The 19,748-nt window shown below is 38.6% G+C and overlaps 1 protein-coding gene across 2 annotated transcripts in view; it reads left to right on the top strand.

Annotated features, from left to right (window-relative positions):
- Positions 1-19,468, top strand: part of marchf6 (membrane-associated ring finger (C3HC4) 6) — a 28,615-nt gene extending 9,147 nt beyond the window's left edge. The window contains exons 3-26 of one of the 2 annotated variants that reach the window (XM_083541977.1): positions 1,844-1,917; positions 3,518-3,661; positions 3,777-3,849; positions 4,251-4,419; positions 5,004-5,193; positions 5,764-5,825; positions 5,918-5,950; positions 6,049-6,100; positions 6,206-6,264; positions 6,349-6,429; positions 6,605-6,673; positions 7,068-7,142; positions 7,486-7,620; positions 7,713-7,832; positions 9,190-9,290; positions 9,648-9,785; positions 10,287-10,503; positions 10,851-10,920; positions 12,197-12,408; positions 13,343-13,477; positions 13,581-13,670; positions 15,900-16,032; positions 16,611-16,746; positions 17,779-19,468. In XM_083541977.1, the coding sequence (XP_083398103.1) occupies positions 1,844-1,917; positions 3,518-3,661; positions 3,777-3,849; positions 4,251-4,419; positions 5,004-5,193; positions 5,764-5,825; positions 5,918-5,950; positions 6,049-6,100; positions 6,206-6,264; positions 6,349-6,429; positions 6,605-6,673; positions 7,068-7,142; positions 7,486-7,620; positions 7,713-7,832; positions 9,190-9,290; positions 9,648-9,785; positions 10,287-10,503; positions 10,851-10,920; positions 12,197-12,408; positions 13,343-13,477; positions 13,581-13,670; positions 15,900-16,032; positions 16,611-16,746; positions 17,779-17,866 (2,656 nt within the window). In that variant the 3' untranslated portion in view covers positions 17,867-19,468. The remainder of the gene's footprint in view (positions 1-1,843; positions 1,918-3,517; positions 3,662-3,776; positions 3,850-4,250; positions 4,420-5,003; positions 5,194-5,763; positions 5,826-5,917; positions 5,951-6,048; positions 6,101-6,205; positions 6,265-6,348; positions 6,430-6,604; positions 6,674-7,067; positions 7,143-7,485; positions 7,621-7,712; positions 7,833-9,189; positions 9,291-9,647; positions 9,786-10,286; positions 10,504-10,850; positions 10,921-12,196; positions 12,409-13,342; positions 13,478-13,580; positions 13,671-15,899; positions 16,033-16,610; positions 16,747-17,778) is intronic. The other variant, XM_083541978.1, reaches the window with a different exon arrangement.
- Positions 19,469-19,748: the final 280 nt, after the last annotated feature.

The following is a 19,748-nucleotide window of genomic DNA, read 5'->3' as shown; positions in this document are numbered from 1 at the left end:
TCCACACCATGATAGAACAGTTTAAACCCACCTCCAATGTTTCTGGCCTTACTCCCTTTCCACTTGGTCTCCTGAACACACAACATATCTACCTTTCTCCTCTCCATCATATCAGCTACCTCTCTCCCTTTACCCGTCATAGTACCAACATTTAAAGTACCAACCCGAACCTCCACTCTCCTACACTTTTCCTTTCCCTGTCGCCTCTGTAGGCGTCTTCCTCCTCCTCCTTCGGCCAACAGTAGCCCAATTTCCACCGGTACCCTGTTGGCTAACGATACCTGTGGCGGTCGTTGTTAACCCGGGCCTCGACCGATCCGGTATGAAATTCTTATTCGTGACCCGCATATTTGATTTGGCACATGTTTTACGCTGGATGCCCTTCCTAACGCAACCCTCACCATTTATCCGGGCTTGGGACCGGCACTAAGAGTGCACTGGCTTGTGCCTCCCTAATGGCTGGGTTCGGGAAACGAATAACGTGTTTTGTAAAACACGTGGAACATTCTCTTTTCTAGCTTTTGGGTTTTACTCTGTTATTTATTTTTGTATATATAATTACAATTTCAGAGGTATCATTTAATAGACTTGTTTACGACTGCAACTAACGATTGTTTTAGTAATAATATTATTATTTCGATTAATAAATCCTGTTAATCAGGTTAAAAAATAAATACATTTGATATTTTGCTTATTATAACTATATAAAACTCTAATTCATGGTATTTACTTATTAACTTGTACATAAAAATGCAAAAGCGTTTAGAGTTTAACTATCATTTTTATATTATATTTAATTTTGCCATTTTAATGCTTATAGTGACTGCTTGTTGAGTGCATGGGGCATTTTTCCTTTAAACAAATTCACTCATGCTTGGTTTGTTTCTGTTTAAAAAAAAAAAACAAACCCATGAAAAAAACAGCATTTGAGTATGCAAAGTTAAGCAATTTGTGTAAATCAGCATTTGTATTGTATTTTGCAGATGGCAAGTGGACAACCATGCTTAAAATAAATCTATGTAAATCTATATTTAATATTTTTTTGAAAAGGAAAAAAAAAGAAAAACACATTTTGATCATTTGTGAAGATATAAGCATCTAAAATATATAATCAGTAAAATTTTGTATAACATTTAAATGATATAAAAATATATACCAACTTTTAAAACAAGCATTTGAACGTAATAAAGCCGCAGTAAATCACCTTTTGAAAACAGATAAGGAACGAGCGAGCTGATTGCGCAGCCTGATGGAACAGATCCAGTGCGACTCCCGAACAGTTTACACTAAAGCACCTCATTACACATTTATTTTCACATGATGAGGATTCTACAGTTTTTGTTTATGATGCTGATGTTTCGTTACTTCCATACCACACAAGCTACAGTTGCGTTTAATATAAAATGTCCTCATGCCTTTTATGACTTGGGATGTACACTTTTTCCTGCTGACGATTGACCTTGTACTGTCTGACCATTTTCCCAGACGGCTGTTATCCTACCTTCACACAAACCCGTAACTTGAGCAGCTAATTATCGATTTTATCGATTAGTTGTTGCAGCCCTACTTGTGATATTGTGCGTTGTATGCTGTGTGTCTACTTTTTACTTTGCAGAAATGTTTATCTTGGTGCATTAGCGTAATTTATGATCACTTTTTAAAGACTCGAATACAGCCATCCATAAAAAACCCTGATTGCTGTAATGCCGAACGAGCCTGGAACGCCGGTCGCACGGCGTGGGGAATAAAAAAAGAAGGGAAAAATTTAACAGGAATTGACTGCTTTATTCCATATGTGCCTTCATACACTGTTCTATCTCTTTCCTGTTTTTTTTTCTTTCAGCTTGGTGCAGTGGCTGAAACACAGCAGAAAGGAGTATTGCGAATTATGCAAGCACAGATTTGCTTTCACGCCAAGTAAGTAAATCACTCTTGTTTTTTCACACTTCAAGGAAGGAAGTGCTTTGATGGGGCTTAATACAGCGGCGGAAGCTTAAAGCGGTCCTTTTAACATCGCAGTTTTGGCTGCCTGAGTGTTAGAAAAGAACCACGTTACCTCAGAAACACACACTAGTAGTTGTCATTTTCAGAGGTTCAGTGAACAGTAATGGTGCTCTTGGTCATGTGTTTGTTTCGGGTTAATGACCCCTGTGTGGTGGTATTTTGATAGATTGCCATCAAAGAGCAGACTCTGATACGTGGTAATGTGAGACCTTATATTGCATACAACACATGGAATTAACACATGACAAAGATAAATCTCCACAGAGTCTAGCCAGGCGCACCAACGTTCAAATCAGTGACTTGTAAAGTCGATTCGAACTTTGCTGCAACAAGGAACATCGCCAGCCACTCAGACACGTGATTTGACAGATCGTAAGCAGAAAAACACACACCAAAGATCGAGACACAGTAATACGAATAGCATTTGCCTTTCTCTGTGTAACACTTATTTCAAGCAAGTTCTTTCGAATGACACATTTTTAGCAAAATCTGAATATAATTTACAATCTCTAGTGCTCGTATCATGCACATGTTCGGCTCGGGGCTATCGTGCAACAGCGGCTTTCTGTAACAAATCACAGGAATGAGGGGTTTAGGAGCAGCTGCAAACCCGATTCCCATTAGCTATATGAAAATTTTGCAGTATATCACTCGTGTGTGTGGGTGGGTGTGTGGGTGGGTGGGTGTGTGGGTGGGTGGGTGTGTGTGTGGTATTCATGTGATTATAGACTGTACTTCCCACATAAAGACATCACTATACCCATGACTAAATAAAAAAAAAAAAAAAAAAAAATGTTTCACTCTGCCCATGTTGCGCTTTGAACAGAGAATTACAGAGGATTACAGATGTCCAGCAGATGTTTCCTTCTGAGGAGGGGTAGATCTTGGTTTTAAGTTAGAAACGCTCAGCTCAGTTTTCTCTATAGTCCATGTTGTCTCCTCATTTTAGCAACATGGAGGAATTGGTGCCAAAGTTTAATGATCTTGCTGTATTTTGCATATTTAATTTTTTTTATGTTGTGTTGAAGAAACTTTCACAAAGTAAATTTAATTGAACATCAGAAATACACACTAAAGAGTGTGCCCCAATTTATATTACAAAAACCCGAGTACACGTGAAGTGAACGATTTGACCATGTCTGCGATATAATACCCATCAAAACCCTACACAATTTAGGGATTATTCAGAGCAACTTCTTAAAAAAATAGTTGAACTTTATTACAAAAGAAAATAATGAATTATGAAAATGTGCTAAAATGAAATAAATATATATTCAATAATAAATATGTAATTAGTTAATTATAAATAATGAATATAATATAGTTCTCACCACATGCTCTCCGTGCAGCACGTAGTCTTGATGTCTTTTTGCCAATAGTTGATTGCTGGAACATTCAGCCATCAGTGCCGATTAATCATCAAAACCGATAAATCGGTCGGCCTCTTATCGGAATAGAACTCATTTGCTGCTTGTCGAGTTTATTTGCTGTTTTTCTCGCTCTGTCCTGACAGTTTACTCTCCAGACATGCCTTCACGGCTTCCTGTACAGGACATTTTTGCAGGTCTGGTGACCAGTATAGGCACTGCCATCAGATACTGGTTCCATTATACACTGGTGGCCTTTGCCTGGCTGGGAGTTGTACCTTTAACAGCATGTAAGTGTTTCACAGAGTGTTTCCAAGAATACATCCTGTGCATCACGTCTTCTTTCGGAAGTCTCTGATCTCGCTATTAAACGATGAATGAAAAGCTATTTCTGTTCTCTGGCAGGTCGAATCTATAAGTGTCTGTTTACCGGTTCTGTGAGCTCCCTCCTGACGCTGCCATTAGACATGCTTTCCACGTAAGTACCAGGAAACAGGAAAACTATGGAGTTTCTTTCAGTGATTTTAAAGAATAATTATAATAACAGGGAGCTTGTAGCTTAGTGGTTGAGACAGTGGATTTTGGATTTGAATCTAAATTGAGTTTAAACCCCAGTCTCACCAAGCTAATACTTCGGGGCCCCTGAGCAAGGTCCTTAACTTTATAGCTGCTCAGTTGTATAAATGAAATCAATGTAAGTCGCTCTGGATAAGGGCGTCTGCCAAATGCTGTAAATGTACATTTAAAGAATATTCACAAGCAGAATATTAACAGATGAGATGTAAAAACGAATAGTACTTGTTTTGGGAAATCCATATCCTATTCTGTATGTGCTATGACGTGCATCACGGTTACGTTTGGCCGAACATGTGTGTGTAGGGAGAACCTGCTGGCGGACTGCCTGCAGGGCTGCTTCGTGGTGACCTGCACACTCTGCGCCTTTATAAGCCTGGTGTGGTTACGGGAGCAGATCGTTCACGGTGGAGCTCCGCTGTGGCTGGAGCAAAACCAACAGCAGCCTGCCAACCCAGCAGGGCAGCCGAATGAGGTAATACACATGCGTATACACAAGCACTCATGCACAGTTAAAGATGATCCACTCACAAAGGTGTGGTCTGGTTTGTAAACAAAAACTCAATCATACGGAAAGGAACATTCTGTGAAACTTTTTGACTTTCCTTGAGAGACCCAGTACCCATTGTGCACCATTACCCCCTCTGTCTACTGCATTCCTGTTCTCCTGCATTTATTATCATTTTGATCTGAGCAGCACGATTTGCTCCGAGTCAGCTGGTGAACCCTCATTATCTCTCGAGACAAACTGTACTCATCGTCTTTTTGAGCATTGGGTGTGTTAACGTGGGGTCCCCCCCCCCCCCTCCTTCCTATTCCTTTAACTGCTATATTAATACATTTATGTAGTTACCAAACATTGCTCTTTGCCTCAAGCAAGTTCTCAAAACAGAGTCCCCAGTTCAATATTTTTACACATTTTTGCAAAAAAATATGAATATCTGAGTGTCATTGTTTCTCACCAGAGGTAGAAATGTGAATTACTTTCATACACCAACCTTAATGAACACAAATACTTTTTCGGTCTTGTGCTATAAACACTTCAATGCTCTTGATCAGGCTCCAGCTGCAGGTAATGGAGGTGTGGAGAATCAGGCTGCGCCGGCTCCGGCTGATCCCCCTGCAGAGAACGCAGCAGCTGAGGTGCTCGACCCCCAACCCGAACAAGCCGAGGAGCTGGAGATGGACAACGAAGATGAAGAGGAGGCGGGTGCCGAAGATGCGGCTGATGCCAATAATGGTGCTCAAGGTACATATTATAATAGTTCCGTCGAGAAACTCGCGCGTTAGGAGAGCTCGGCGAGAGGGTGTCCGTGATGCAATCCCAGACGCGGTAACGCACATGGTCAAAATAGCGTCATTAGGCACCTAATGTAAACAGGACGATGTTTTCTGGCACACTGGCTTATGTAGGGCTGTGCTCCCTGTGACTGTGCGTGCAGCCTTGTGCTGCCATCTTTTGCCCTGTTACAAAACTAGTCTAAAACCTTTTTGATACCACCTCGTATGAATTATAATAATAATGTATCATATTTTTTATTTACATAATTTCGAATATGATAATGCGTTTATAATTGAGTTTGAATTGAGTTTGTGATGAATATTGTTGAATTCTCAGTGAAAAAGTAGGATTGATTTGTTTATTGTCTGAATGAATTTTTGACTTCTGCTTACTTTTGAATTACTTTCCAACAATCTAATCAGATTCAAAACATAAACTAAAGATTTTTAATCAAGGTTGAACAATTCAGCTGATTTTTTTTTCTTTCTTTCTTTCAATTGTCGCTAAACTCTCGGTGTACTTCCTCCTGGTGTGCAGATGATATGAACTGGAATGCTTTGGAATGGGATCGTGCTGCTGAGGAGCTCACGTGGGAAAGGGTGAGGCTGCTTTTCATCATCTATTTGGTCATTCTGTAATACAAACGGATGCCGGACAAATAAATTCTAAATATGCTTTTCCTTCCTTATAGATGCTTGGACTTGACGGTTCTTTAGTTTTCCTGGTGAGTAAATGATCTTTAAGAATCTGTAAGAAGTTAAAGATCAGCCGCTCAGGCCACTGGTATAGATATGAATATTGACTGACATTTGTGTGTTGCAGGAGCATGTTTTCTGGGTGGTGTCTCTCAACACACTGTTCATTTTGGTGTTTGGTGCGTGCCATTTTGATACATTTTTTTTTTTTTCTTTTTCTTAAATACTCCATGAATATTTTGGATATTTTTTTTTAATTATGGTGTCTTTTCTTTCTTCTGCAGCTTTTTGTCCGTACCATATCGGACACTTTTCAGTGGTGGGACTTGGCTTTGAAGATTATGTAAGTTCTTACTTATCCTCTCTGTGTGAATAGTGAAGAAGCTGCTCCTTTACAGCAATATTAATTTGTATGTTGTGGTCTCAGGTTCGTGCTTCTCATTTCGAGGGTCTCATCACCACTATTGTGGGTTATGTCCTGTTGGCTGTAACACTAATTGTGTGCCATGTATCCTTTCACAATGATCTTTATTTAATAGGCTCTTGATTTGTTTGGATGGAAGTTTGGACAATTTGGAGTTTATGTAAAAAAAATACAATTTGATTATGAAACAGATTATAAAAATGTCATATGTTGTGCTGCAATTTGAGAAGAGAGAATTTTTCTAAATGAACGTTTTAAGGGATTCGCTGCATTGGTTCGATTCCAGAGATCACGGCGATTGTTAGGAGTCTGCTATATCGTGGTTAAGGTCAGTATTTACTGTGTGTGTGTGTCGTCACGTTTATTGCTTGTTTTAATTTGCAAACAATTGAAGCAAAAACATATTTTTGGTAACATTTGTCAAAGTAATTAATTTTTTTTTTAGCTGAACAGCTAAAAAATTGTGATTATTAAATACATTAGATTTTTTTCCCCCCACTTTTATTCAGAAACATGTTTACAAGGGATTTTCCATAATGTATCACCTGAATGTGTTTTAAATAGAAACAAAATTTGCCCCATGCAAAGCTAAAATGTTTTATATAATAATTAACATTTAATGGATTTGATGATGACCTTGTGTTTGCCATGTATATAGGCCTGATGCTAACATGGCGTTTAAAACTTAGTAAACAAACAAACAAGCATTTGATTTTCTGCAGGTGTCGTTGTTGGTGGTCGTAGAGATCGGTGTATTTCCTCTCATCTGTGGCTGGTGGCTGGATATCTGTTCCCTGGTTTGTAGCTTAGTTTTAGATAACTGCTTCTCATTCCACGTTAGAATCAGAATCAGGTTTATTGGCCAAGTGTGTTGACACAGACAAGGAATTTGTTTCCAGACGTTAGTGACTCTCAAAAGTACAGACATAAATAACACCACACATTTAGCTTGGACTAAACACGACAAAACGGACTATACGATGTGAGACAATATAGACAGTATGAGTATGAAATAGGGATACAGAGCATATGGCAGATCAGTAATGTACATAAGTGTGAGAGTGCATAATAGTGCAAATAACAGTATTGTGTGTCAGGTTCGATAAAGAGCAGTTTCCGATAACTATTATTGTTTTATAGGAAATGTTTGACGCATCCCTAAAGGACAGAGAGCTAAGTTTTGAATCAGCTCCAGGCACCACCATGTTTTTGCACTGGCTTGTAGGCATGGTCTACGTCTTCTACTTTGCATCCTTCATCCTACTGCTACGAGAGGTGCCTCATTCTTTATAGTGTGATTTTCAAGAATAAGGGTGACCGCTTGTAATGACATTTAAAAATGTATATTCTATGTCTACTGAAAACAGGTTCTCAGACCTGGAGTCTTGTGGTTTCTTAGAAACCTTAACGATCCCGATTTTAACCCTGTCCAAGAAATGATCCACCTTCCGATCTACAGGCATCTTAGACGATTCATATTGTCAGTGGTAAGAGCTTATATGATTTAATAGGAATCAGAATGGTCTTTATTGCCAAGTATCATGTTTCATGTACTAGGAGTTTGTCATGGTGTGTTAAAAAAATAAGTCCTTGATATTTGTTCATTGTATTCATCCTTAATTAAATTAACCCAGACAATCTGGAAATCTTAGTATAAAATATTTTATTTATTCAAGTTTATATTTTTTTCTGTCTAACTTTCCATATAAAATGGCATTACATTACTATGATACAAATATACATGAATTATTACTGCTATCATTATGTAGTAACAAATTTTAGTAATAATTAGCTGTAAAATGTTGATAAATATTATCGGTACTAAAAAAAGTATTTTGGTATTCATTCAATCATGATTATCATTTGTAGACCCTCCAATTAATGTATTTGTAAAACTTTTAAGATATGTCCACATTAGGGCTGAAACGATTCCTCGAGTAATTCATATACAAAAAAAAAACGGTCATCAAGGTAAATTATTTGCTACGTTTGGTCCATTTAACTACACACGGAGCATTGTGTTTTCCCACGGACCATTATTACTGATGCACCACCCGCTTAACGCTGGAACGCTCTGGGCAGGTAAAGATGGTACAGAGTGAAAAAAAAATGTAGGAGCGAGGAGAATAAAAATAAAAAGTTTGCCTAATTCCAACTTTTCTCTCTCAATTCTCACGTTATTTTAGCCAATCGAGCAGTGTTACCCCCTTCTGTAGTGTTAGAAAGCTTTACACATAGGAAATAAAATCGGCTACAATCAATAGAATCGCATGGTATCAAACTAAACCTTGGATCCCTGGAGAGAACTCTCTCTAACAATCAGCGCTGGAGGAGACGGAACAAGAGATGACGCAGAGAGCCTCGTTCATACACCAACAGCTCAGTTCAGTCCCACAACATGGTTATTGTTGGATGCACCAGAAATGTTGGACGTTTTTGAATTCGCAATTGAGAGAAATAGTCAGAATTGCGAGGGGAAAAAAAGTTGGAATTAGGCAAACCTTTATTTATTTATTTGTGATGAAAACCAACTTCCATAGATTCAGTCCAAAAAAAAAGACAAAGTTTCGGATCATTGTGCGTTTCCCCTTTTTTTTTTTTTTTTTTTTTTTTTAATTAAATACAATTTTAGCAATAAAATGTAAATTTTTTTAAAAAAGAAACAAATTACTCTTTTCTCTCATTTTAGCATTGCTCTTTAATAAATAAAAAAAAAGCACGTCTTATCCAAGAATCGATGGAATAATCGGTAGAATACTCTATTACTAAAATAATGCTACAGCCCTAGTCCACATTACATTATATTTACATTTCTGTCCTTTTAACAAACATTTTCATTTGTAGGTTGTGTTCGGGTCGATCGTCCTGTTGATGCTGTGGTTACCCATACGGATAATTAAACACATCTTGCCTGCTTTCCTCCCCTACAATGTGATGCTCTACAGGTAGTTTACTCCTGACAGGAAAATCTACAAATACCCATGAGAGTTTCATCATCTGCAACTGTTTCAAACCAGTTCGTTCTGCTTAACTTGAAGCTGTTGATCTTTTTCACACTAACCATATTATTAGATTAGACTCTATTTGAGTAAAGTTTAAGGTTTAGACATTAGCTGTAAATATTAGTTTGGAGTTAATAATGTAAGGATGAGATCAATAGTATCATTCACCTGTTGTGTTTCATCATAGGTGTATTCCCTCATGAACATCTAGTACAATAAGCAAGCAGCTGCAGTACTCTGCAGCCCAATTACACAAGAGAGACTTTTCTAATTTTCACTTCTACTGTAACTGTGTTTCAGCGATGCTCCAGTGAGTGAACTGTCCCTAGAGCTCCTGTTGCTGCAGGTGGTTTTGCCAGCTTTGTTGGAGCAGGGACACACACGCCAGTGGCTGAAGGGTTTGGTGCGTGCCTGGACAGTCACCGCTGGCTACTTACTGTGAGTCTTAAACACATTGGTACTGTTTAAATCCTTAATTTAAAAGTGTTTGACTAACAAATTCGTTTCTTTGGTCTCACATGGGATCAAAGACAGTTTGAAGACAGTTTGAAACGGTGTTCGCCCCATAGCACCCCTTCTAAAGCATAACGCAGTGAGTTTGTTAGCCTGCAGTAAACTCATACATTTGTCAGTAGATTTTAAAGTAACAACAAGCAAAACAACAAAAGCACAAGTTAGACTCTAGGAAATAAATGCACAACCTTCTTCCTGACCATTCTGTCTCTACACCGGTTGTGTTTTTCCTGTTACTGAATCTTAAATGTAGCTCAAGAAAAGTGAACAATACAGTAGAAACATATCAGTCAAGCATTCTGTGAGGAACCTGTTTTGATGATTTAAGGGAACATTTAAAAAAAAAAATGTATGGCAATATATAAAATTACTAATATCTTAATATTCAAATTAAAACTACGACATGTTTTGTTTGTTTTTATTTAGAGATCTACACTCGTATCTGCTGGGAGACCAGGAGGAGAATGAAAACAATGCCAACCAGGCAGCCAACAACAACAACAACAACCAGCAACCACGTAACAATGCTAATGCCATTCCTGTAGTGGGCGAAGGCCTACATGCCGCACACCAGGCCATCCTGCAACAGGGAGGCCCCGTGGGCTTCCAGCCTTACCACCGCCCTGTGAAGTTCCCCCTCAGGGTATTGATCATTTATCTTTTCCAAAATCTTTCGTTTCAGGGCGTTCAGTTTATACACGTACTAAATGCAATAATTTTAACGTGCGTAACATAGTTAAAATCTGAGTTCCCTCAGGAACATGATAAGTGCCGAACCACATGTTTGTCCATTTTTTTTTTTTCTTCATTTATTGAATTTGATTTAATCAACATAATTTGTGCCAATTCTATTATTTACACCCCTATTTATAATTTATAATTACACACTATTATACTTTTATATTGAAATGTAGTAGTTTACAATGTCTGACCTCTAATGCATTTCTCTCTCTTTTTTTATTTTTATTTTTTTATTTATCATCACTGTAGATTGTGTTGCTGATCCTTTTCATGTGTGTGACTCTGCTCGTGGCCAGCTTGGTGTGTCTTACTCTGCCAGGTGAGAAGATATTTGTTAAATGTTCTTCTTTTCCACGCAAACAAATTAACTGCAAGACATTTAAAGGTACATGCATGGAGTACAAAGCGGTGCATTCTTTATATCCTGCTAAATAAGTGAAATCAAATTTTATGGGATGGTTGATTTAGCGCCTGACCTCACATGTTAGAGTATAGTCTTGTTGCACATCATTTCCCCATGCACATGTTGGTTTCCTCTGAGTTCTATGGTTTCCTCCTACCTCCCAAATACATTCTATTTGCCGGATTGGCTATGCTAAATTTGATCCTAGGTGTGAATGACTCCAGTTTATTAACTAATTGAAGATGATTTAATACCCAGAGCAGACACAAACAGAAATTTGACTATATGGGTTTGTACGGTATAAATCATAATAACCCATAGTAATATATTAAAGTGCACTTGTACACAGAGCTGATCTAATTAAATAGCATGTATTTAGATACAGAGCCGCCTTTTAGAAGTTGTGTAGTCAAAAAGATGCTAAAACCGGCTTATTTATACACACACCATTCGTACTCTATTGCCAAAAGTTTGCGGACACCTGGTAAGGTATGTGATTTTTGAGTCACATTCCACATTTAGTCCCAATTTGCTCATATAAGTCCCTTCACTCTTTTGAAAAGATATTCCACTAGATTTTGTATTGTGCTTGTGGACATTTGTGTTTGTCAGCCACAAGGGTGTTATTAAAGTCAGGTACTGGTGTAGGTGAGGAGGCCTGGGGTGCAGTCAGCATTTTAATTCATCCCGAAGGTGTTTAGCAGGGATGAAATCAGAGCTTTATAGAAGGTCACTCAAGGTCTTCCTCTCCAAACCATGTCAGCTATATCTTCATGAAGCTTGCTGTGTGCACAGGGGCATTGCCATGCTGGAACTGGTTTGGGTTTCTAAGTTCAAGTGAGTGCGTAATTGTATTATACCGCGTCCAAAGACGTCCTATACAATTGTGTGCCTTCAGCTTTTATGGTAACAGTTTGGAAAAGAACCACATATAGCAGGAAAGGTCAGGTGTCCCAATACTTTTGTCTCTATAGTGTATCTCTCAAATAGCCAATTAAGTCAGACGAACCGTGCTGGGAGAAAAATCAATGTCAGATGTTTTTGAGTATTGTGAATGACCCAGCTTAAGCTGGTATATAATGTTAGTTGAGACAGGAGTGAGATAATGTTTTATTTCTGTGCTTTAGGAATTCTAAGAATGGGAATAGGGTTTGTGTTTTGCTCACTTTGCGCTCCTCTTCCCGTGTGGCAGTGTTCGCAGGCCGCTGGCTCATGTCGTTCTGGACAGGCACAGCTAAGATCCACGAGCTGTACACGGCAGCATGCGGCCTGTACGTATGCTGGCTGTCCATCAGGGCAGTCACTGTTCTGCTAGCCTGGATGCCTCAGGGTCGAAGGGTCATCCTACTCAAAGTCCAGGAGTGGACACTCATGGTACATGACATCATACCTGTTGCAGAAGTGGTGGGCACAAAACCTGTTTATACACCTGAAATCTATCAGCTTGTACAAATGTTCAATTTCTACCACACATGAGCAATCCTTCACACCACTCGTGTTTACCCAGCCCTGCTTTTTCAGGGGGGTTCGTGAAGCTTGACTCTTTTGCATGGGAGAGTCTAAAGCAGTGGTCACATTAAAATAAAATCCGCTGGGCATGAAAGTCTTGTCTGCTTGAAAGGAAAGGGTACACTGAAAAGAGACTCGCTTCCGGTAGCGATTCTCTTTGATTTTGCCTCAAATTTATATTTTATATAAAATTCCACAGTCAAGTTCTTCATTTGTTTGACTTATCAGTGTACCTGTACAGTTATACATTCATCTAATCAAGGTGGTTGTAGTTTTTAACCCAATATTTACAACCAAAACAAAGGAGAGAAAAATATTTTCATGTATCTATTGTTAATATTCCTTAGGCCTTTTTTTTAGGCCCAAAATCTTTTTTATTTCAATTACTCACAAAAGGTTATAAGAACTTTGATCGATTAGGGTCCAATTTTTGTGGGTGGAACTTAATTACATGTAGCTGAAGCTGATTCACTACCTTTCGTACCCAAAATCTGTTGTTTTTTTACTAATTACATACAGTTTCCATGCATTAAGATGTGCAGAAATCTTTTGCACAACTCTACTGAATTAGGGCCTGCAAACTAAAGGTTATGTTACTGTACCTTCTCTCTAGAAATGGGTCATGCAGAAATGCCCATAATTTGGCTTCACTTCCGTGACTAAGACCTGCACAAGACTCGAATCCATCATGACTGCTGTTATTGCTTTATAGAACACCCCCATTCATGTGTTTCTTAAACATTACTTACTGTGTGCAAAACTGAATGTTTGCATAAGCAGGGCGAGTTTGTGTTTAGACCTTTTCTCTCTTGGTGCTGTGTTTCTATAGATTATGAAGACACTGATAGTAGCAGTTCTATTAGCTGGCGTGATTCCACTGCTTCTCGGTTTGCTCTTTGAGCTGGTTATTGTGGCTCCTCTGCGGGTCCCACTCGACCAGACACCTCTATTCTACCCCTGGCAGGTAACTTGTCTTACCAGATTGAGTAACAGAGTATAAAATGCACCACAGGGAAACATGTCGGTAGCAAAGCAGGTCTGAATTTCTATTTCTCTGTGTGTTTCAGGACTGGGCGTTGGGAGTGTTGCATGCCAAAATCATTGCTGCCATCACCCTGATGGGCCCTCAGTGGTGGCTAAAGACCGTCATTGAGCAGGTGACATCAAGTGTTTGTCAAACTTTTCAAAAACAGAAAGAAGTGTAGCTGTGAAAAGCTGAATTGATCAATTGAAACATTAGAAAATTCTGTTTAAATATTAAGTATGAAAATTCTCCATCAAATCTGCTGTATACGATCAATAGATTTTTATTGTAATTATTAATTAATTTTAATCTCAGGGTTCCTATGCATTTTGGAAAAGTATAGAATTTTATTTGAGTGATTTCCAGGTCTGGATTAGTATTTGGGGGGGGGGGGACGCTGAGTATTGAAAAATTTGTTTCCATACTATCGCCCGATTTCTTCTTCTTTTTCTTTCGGCTGCTCCCATTAGGGGTCGCCACAACGGATCATCCGTCTACATATTACTCTGTCCTCTACATCTGCCTTTTTCAAACCAACTACCTGCATGTCTTCCCTCACCACATCCATAAACCTCCTCCTTGGTCTTCCTCTTTTCCTCCTTCCTGGTGGCTCCATCCTCAGGATTCTTCTACCGATATACCCCATGTCCCTCCTCTGCACATGTCCAAACCATCTCAATCTCGCCTCCCTCACCTTGTCTCCAAAGTGTCCTACATGCGCTGTCCCTCCTAATAAACTAATTTTTAATCCTGTCCATCGTCGTCACTCCCAACGAAAACCTCAACATCTTCAGCTCTGCTACCTCCTGCTCCACCTCCTGTCTTTTACTTAATGCCACTGTCTCTAAACCATACAACATCGCAGGTCTCAACCCCGTCCTATAAACTTTCCCTTTCACTCATACAGATACCCTACTATCACAAATCACTCCTGCCACTCTTCTCCACCCTGCCTGCACTCTTTTCTTCACATCTCTAACACTCTTTGTTACTTTGCACTTTGCTTCTCTCAGCCTGGCTTCCACTACTCTTTCCCATAACTTCAACTTTATTCCCCTGTAGTTAATGCAGGTTTGCACAACTCCTTTATTATTAATGATCGGTACCAGCACACTCCTCCTCCATTCCTTTTACCTCTCACAAAAACTCCACTGCCATCTCTCCTAAACATCTCCATGCTTCTACCAGTATGGCATCTGGTCTAATTGACTTTCCACTCTTCATCCTATTAATCGCTGCTCTCACTTCCTGCTTACTAATCCTATCCACTTCCTGCTTCACCATCTCCACACAATCCAACCTTCTCACTCTCTTTTATTTTCCTTACTCAACAGCTACTATTGCCTTATTTGATTTTCTAAAATAAATAAAAACATTTTTAAAGTATTTGTGCTCAGCGCCCAAACAGCTGTTTTTAATCGATTCCCAAAAGTTGCTCATTCGCATTAAAACGCCTGAAAACGCTGACATCGCTGTACTGCGCGTGAACAAAACGCAAGTCGCTTTGACCCCCAGACGTTTATTTACTTTCCGGCACTTTGAAACGTCGCAGCAATGACTGAATGCAAACGGTGGTTTCTTTCATCTTATTTAATTCCCCCCTATTCCTTGTGGAGACTCAGCACTGGCAAAAGGTACTAGACTGAGTTAGTATACTAGACTGGCACTAGACTGGATCTGCACAGCTGTGATTTGTTGTAAGGCAGCAGTTGCCATGACAGAACAGTGCCTCTGACCGTGCGACTAGACACATGGAAAACATTCTGATATACATACCCTGATGTATATTTGGAATTTAAAATTCCAGATGTTAAATAAAGTTTTAAAATCTTTAGTAAAGTCTATTTTTGCATATTTGAGTCTATAAAAGTATAACATTTTTAAATGAAAAATGTGTAGGAACCCTGCAATCTGAACGTTTTGGGAAAAAATCCCAGTTTATCGGCGAATTGCATTTGCCACATAACTCATTTGTTTCGCTGATTTTCCCGGTCTCTCACGGATAGAAGGGAGGGATAGAGGACCAAAGAATTGTTTTTATAGAGTTTTATGTTGAAATAATCTTATTTATGAATACAAAATATAATTATTAATTATAAAATGAAGTAAAATGCATACATCAAATTTTTTGGGGTGGCGTCCGTTTATCACGGTTTTGGAACGTAACCACTGCGATAAACGTGAGTTTACTGTACTTGTGATCGCTTAATAAACATGTATTGTGACTTAACATCATGATCTCAGCATCATACAGCAGAACCCTATTGCCTGGTAATTTAGGGTCATAGCAGCACTGGTTTGTAGCAGGTATCGGTCATTCTATGAAATGGTTCTAAAGGCCTGTTCTTTTGCTCTGCAATAGGTTTATGCCAATGGAATCCGCAACATTGACCTACATTTCATCATCCGAAAGCTGGCTGCCCCCGTCATCGCGGTGCTGCTGCTGTCCCTCTGTGTGCCCTACGTTATTGCTGTAGGCATCGTCCCCATAATAGGTACGTCCCAGCATACATTACATACATTTATGAAGTAATGTAGCACTTAGCAGCGTGAAGATATAAGAATCTCAAAAATATTTAAAGGGATATTGTAATTAAGACCTTTTTAACAGCCAGTCAGATCAGTGAGTACAACCAAAATCAACCAGAAGTGCTCTGGCTTTGACCATGATAATATGGGCAAAGGTCTGCCCCCAAATGTCTTTTTGTGAGATATAGCATTACAGCTTCCCTTCACTATATCTTGTGGACCAAAACATGTTTCCAATATGGCTGCTCACGCACATAAAGTGAGGCCTGTGATGACCTGGTTTTGTGAAATTAGTGTAGAGGAACTCTGGTATCCTGCTCAGTTTGAAGATGAACCACATATGGCAGGAAAGGTCAGGTGTCTCAATACTTTTGTCTAGGGTTCATGTTCTAACTTTTCCATCTGTAGTTATTTATTGATTTTTTTTATTTTGAGAAGGCTTTACTAGTTATGCCACAGTGGATTTTTCATCATTTTGTCTGTTTACTTCCTGCTTTTGGATCACTTTGTTCTCATGCAATACCCATGTTCTACGTGTATGTAGGAGTCACCCTGGAGATGCAGAACCTGGTTCAGAGGAGAATCTACCCCTTCCTGCTGATGGTCGTGGTTCTAATGGGAATCCTCTCTTTCCAAATCCGACAGTTCAAGCGCCTTTACGAACACATCAAGAACGACAAGTAAGTCGCAACAATCACCCAAACGTTCAGTTTGTCAGTACCATGATATAAGCGACATGTTAGGGGTGAAACGGTGCACGGATTTGTACCAAAATTTTTCAGTACAATGCTTTCGGTTCAGTACACACACATGTACGGAATGAAATCCTTTTAATGTACAGTATAGTTAAAATCAGAGTTACCTCAGGAACGTGTTAAGTGGCGAACTGCAAGTTTGTTTAGTCTCTGCCTCACACTTTGAGTGCAATTTATTTTTTATTCTTTTTTTTTTTTTTTTCTATTATGATTATTAACCTTGTCCAGCTTCAAGAATTTATCTTAAAAAGGAGAAAAACCCTGACGATCCCACATACCGAGGGAGTGAATGAATAAAAAATTTCTTCATTTTTTAAAGTATGCAGAAAATAGTAGAACAGATAAATATATTTTTTGATTATTATTCAAATTTAATATTAAATGTAAAACAAACTTGCATACAAATCTATATTACCCAAATGGGGTCTAACAAATGTGAACTATTTTTTTTTATTTAATTTACTCTATAATAAAAAAGGGTATTTCATTAATTAGATTTATTTTTTTATAAAATTTAACCAAGCAGGCATTTAATTTTTAATTGTTTTAAAAATGTGAACTATTTAATTAATTTTTTTAATTTTATTTTATTTACTCAAAATAAATGAATGCAATACCGTTTTTTATTATATTATGTAATATTTTGATAAGACATTTTTTTACATAATTTAACCAAGCAGGCATTTTATTTAAATTGTTTTAAAAATGTGAACTACTCAAATGTCGATGATCACACACAAACCGCTTTAATAAAAAAACCACAAGCTATTTTAAGTTTCGCATGTCTTCCCCCTAACCGCACCGAAATTGAACCGATAGGTGACTTAAAACCCGGGGTACTTACCGAACAGTGTGTACAGTTACACCCCTAATACACAGACATGGAACGTGCAAATTGTGCAAACCTACTATTTTCCTGCGTTAAACATTTGATTTTGTATTTTTCTGTGTACCCAGGTATCTCGTAGGACAGAGACTTGTGAACTATGAACGCAAAGCTGGGAAAGCCAGCACTACTACACACAGCAGCACAGTGCAGGAATGAAAGCATTTGGAAACGTGTTTAGATGATGAGTGTGTGTGTGTGTTCAGACCCGGCCCCTTCCCCTCTGTCATACGTGCATATGTTGTGTCTCAATCATTTCCAAGTTCAAGATTCAAGAACCGTCAGTGACTCCTGGTGTCTCAATTTTTATTTTTTATTTTTGCCTGCAACTTGAGAACTGAAATGTTTAAAAACCTACAAAGAAAAAGGGCAAGAAATCCTTCAAGCCAACCAACAAGTGTCACTGTACATCTTATGGGGGAAAAAAAAAAAAAGAATGAGTATGTATATTAATTTATTAAATCTAGTTGTCACTTTACTTTGTGGAATCCTGTTGCTTGGTCAGTACTGATGCCAGTGTAAAGCTTTGCAGTCTCGAGGATGACGTCCAGGATTTTTGGGGCCGAGAACACACTCACTCGGACATGCGTGTCTTAGCACTCGGCTGTATTAATCGAAGCCTTTTATTTATTTGATTATTAAAAGGTATGTTAGGTGAGAACACATGTAATTAACAAACTCCCTGAGATGAAGCTTTCTGATTGCTTACAGTCAAAAGGACATGGCTGGAGTGTGGGTTTGACTCCCAGATCTCAGAAGACGAACCGATCGTGCACCTCATGGGACTGTGGCATTCTTTAATGTGGATCATTAAGGACCATGGACAGTAACGTTTACAGTTTTCTGTTCAGTTCCAGAGCTTTTTATTCTTACCCTCTTGTGTGCTGATGGCCTCAGTGCCTAGAATAGCACGAGTTTCCTGTCCATGTCTCATACTTCACAACCGTTACTGGCATTACTGTATACGAACGATGTGCTTTAAATCTCAAATCTCAAAATGTCTTAACAGCAGTAGGTTGGAGGTCTGGTCTGCTAGTGAGTCGGTGTTCCTGTGTTTCCACCTCAATCCAAAAAAAACTGGTCAGAATTTTTTCTCAAAATGCTTTCTGATGAGGAAAGACCGTTTTAGTTCGGTAGAACAAAATCATTTCCTGTATATATTCCATCATAACTACAGTTTGTACATATTGTAAATTTGACAAAAAAAAAAACTGACCGATGACTTTTTTTTCTTTTTGTTGTTGTTTGTTTTTTGTTTTGTTTGTTTTTCTCTCTCCGTCACCGTCTGCTACAGAACCGCTCTCCGAATAATCCGAACTCGGACACTGTAGGCTTCTCGATATTGTTTGGGCTCCTTTTAAAAGCGAAATGTTTCTATTTTTATATGTGTAGTGACTGGCTGGTCACATACGCCTCGCGTGCTTTCAGAGTTCTGAGCAGTCCTCGGAGTCGTTCGGATTCGAGGGGCGACTGCGTGGAGCTGCGGCGCTGTGTAGGATGCAGACGGCATGCTGGTACAGTGCTAAAGACTCTCACACGTCAGGTCTGCACAACCTTGTCCTATCCGTAGCATGTTCGTGTGAGACGTATTCAGTATTCTGAATGTTAAAAAAAAAAAAAAAAAAAACTCCTGCTTGGAGGCTGTGGCTGTAATTACATCCTTATACAGGCAGACAAGTACTTACTTTTTTTTTGTTTTTTGTTTTTTGGGTGTTTTATCGAAAAATTTTATTACAAATATTAAATCAAAAGTGTGATACAGTGGTTGTCGGTGTGTATCATTCTGGAAAAGGGATCACGTTTTGTTAAAAATGGGTATTCATTTAAAGATGGTGTTTTAGGGAATATCACATGAGCAAGATACATTTTTAGCTGTTATTATTTCAAAGTATTTATAAAAAGCTAGGTGAAGGTTTTTTTTTTTTTTAGATTTTCACACTTCCTGCTTGAAAGAAATGCAATTGCGAGTTGTAACGTGGCTTGTGCTCTAGCAAAATAAGCTGCTTTTCAAGCTAGTTAGTTTAGTCCTCCATTTTTGTAC

The sequence above is a fragment of the Silurus aristotelis genome, assembly GCF_946808225.1.
Source record: "Silurus aristotelis genome assembly, chromosome: 5".
In the NCBI taxonomy this organism is placed as follows: domain Eukaryota; kingdom Metazoa; phylum Chordata; class Actinopteri; order Siluriformes; family Siluridae; genus Silurus; species Silurus aristotelis.
Note: the sequence above shows the minus strand (reverse complement) of the source record. Positions and strands in the feature narration are given on the sequence as shown.